Below are 738 nucleotides of genomic sequence, written 5' to 3' on the forward strand. Positions count from 1 at the left end.
TTCCACGAAGAGCGAGGCCGGGACAAACCGCTCGGTATCAGGGTCAGGGAGTGGCAAAGATGATCTGTGGGATCAGGGCAGTCGAAGTAGGAGGACGTATGATAAGCCTCCTCGACCAGGGACGCATCGGCGAATATGTAATCCAACCTGTGTTTCCCTTTGGGCGAGGAAAACACTTTGTCCGTGGGGTGGTGAAGTCGCCAGGCATCGATGACTCCAAGGTGCTGGAGCCATGTCATGCATTCACGTCTTCCAGTGTGGTGTGTGATCACCTCTACTAGCGAGTCCAGGTCTCTGTCGTGAGGGACGTTGAAATCGCCCATGACAACATGTATCGACGTGGGGGGGAACTCGCGAGGCAAACTTTCGAAGAAGGCTTCCCGAGTGTCGTTGGTGACCGGTGCATAGACGTTATGAAAATACACGTCCATGTGTGCCCATTGCGTGTGCACGACCATGTATTTGTCCCGAATGTCCAGGTCAGTGAGATGGCGAAGGTTAGCAAAGCCAGGTACGTCTTTTTGAAAGACCATCATGACGCCACTGCTCCGTCGCAACTCCGGGTCATTGGAGTCACTGCGATGGTCATTCGTGGCCAAGAAGTAGTTGTTGACACCGAGAACGTGGTCCATATGGAAGCGGACCTTGTCGTACTGATGTTTGTCGCGTAATTTGGTTTCTTGTAGTGCTACGACAGTGTGTCGAGTCAAAAGTTGACCAACTAGCCTGTGTCCGTTG

General features: G+C 52.8%; 1 protein-coding gene across 1 annotated transcript in view; it reads right to left on the bottom strand.

Annotated features, from left to right (window-relative positions):
* Positions 1–632, bottom strand: part of H310_14545 (hypothetical protein) — a gene marked incomplete at both ends in the record, with an annotated part of 1,474 nt that extends 842 nt beyond the window's left edge. Inside the window, 2 exons of the mRNA XM_008882423.1 lie at positions 29–224; positions 279–632. Of these exons, the coding sequence (XP_008880645.1) occupies positions 29–224; positions 279–632 (550 nt within the window). The remainder of the gene's footprint in view (positions 1–28; positions 225–278) is intronic.
* Between the last annotated feature and the right edge of the window lie 106 nt (positions 633–738).

Source organism: Aphanomyces invadans, assembly GCF_000520115.1.
Source record: "Aphanomyces invadans strain NJM9701 unplaced genomic scaffold supercont1.74, whole genome shotgun sequence".
Classification (NCBI taxonomy): Eukaryota; Oomycota; class Saprolegniomycetes; order Saprolegniales; family Verrucalvaceae; genus Aphanomyces; species Aphanomyces invadans.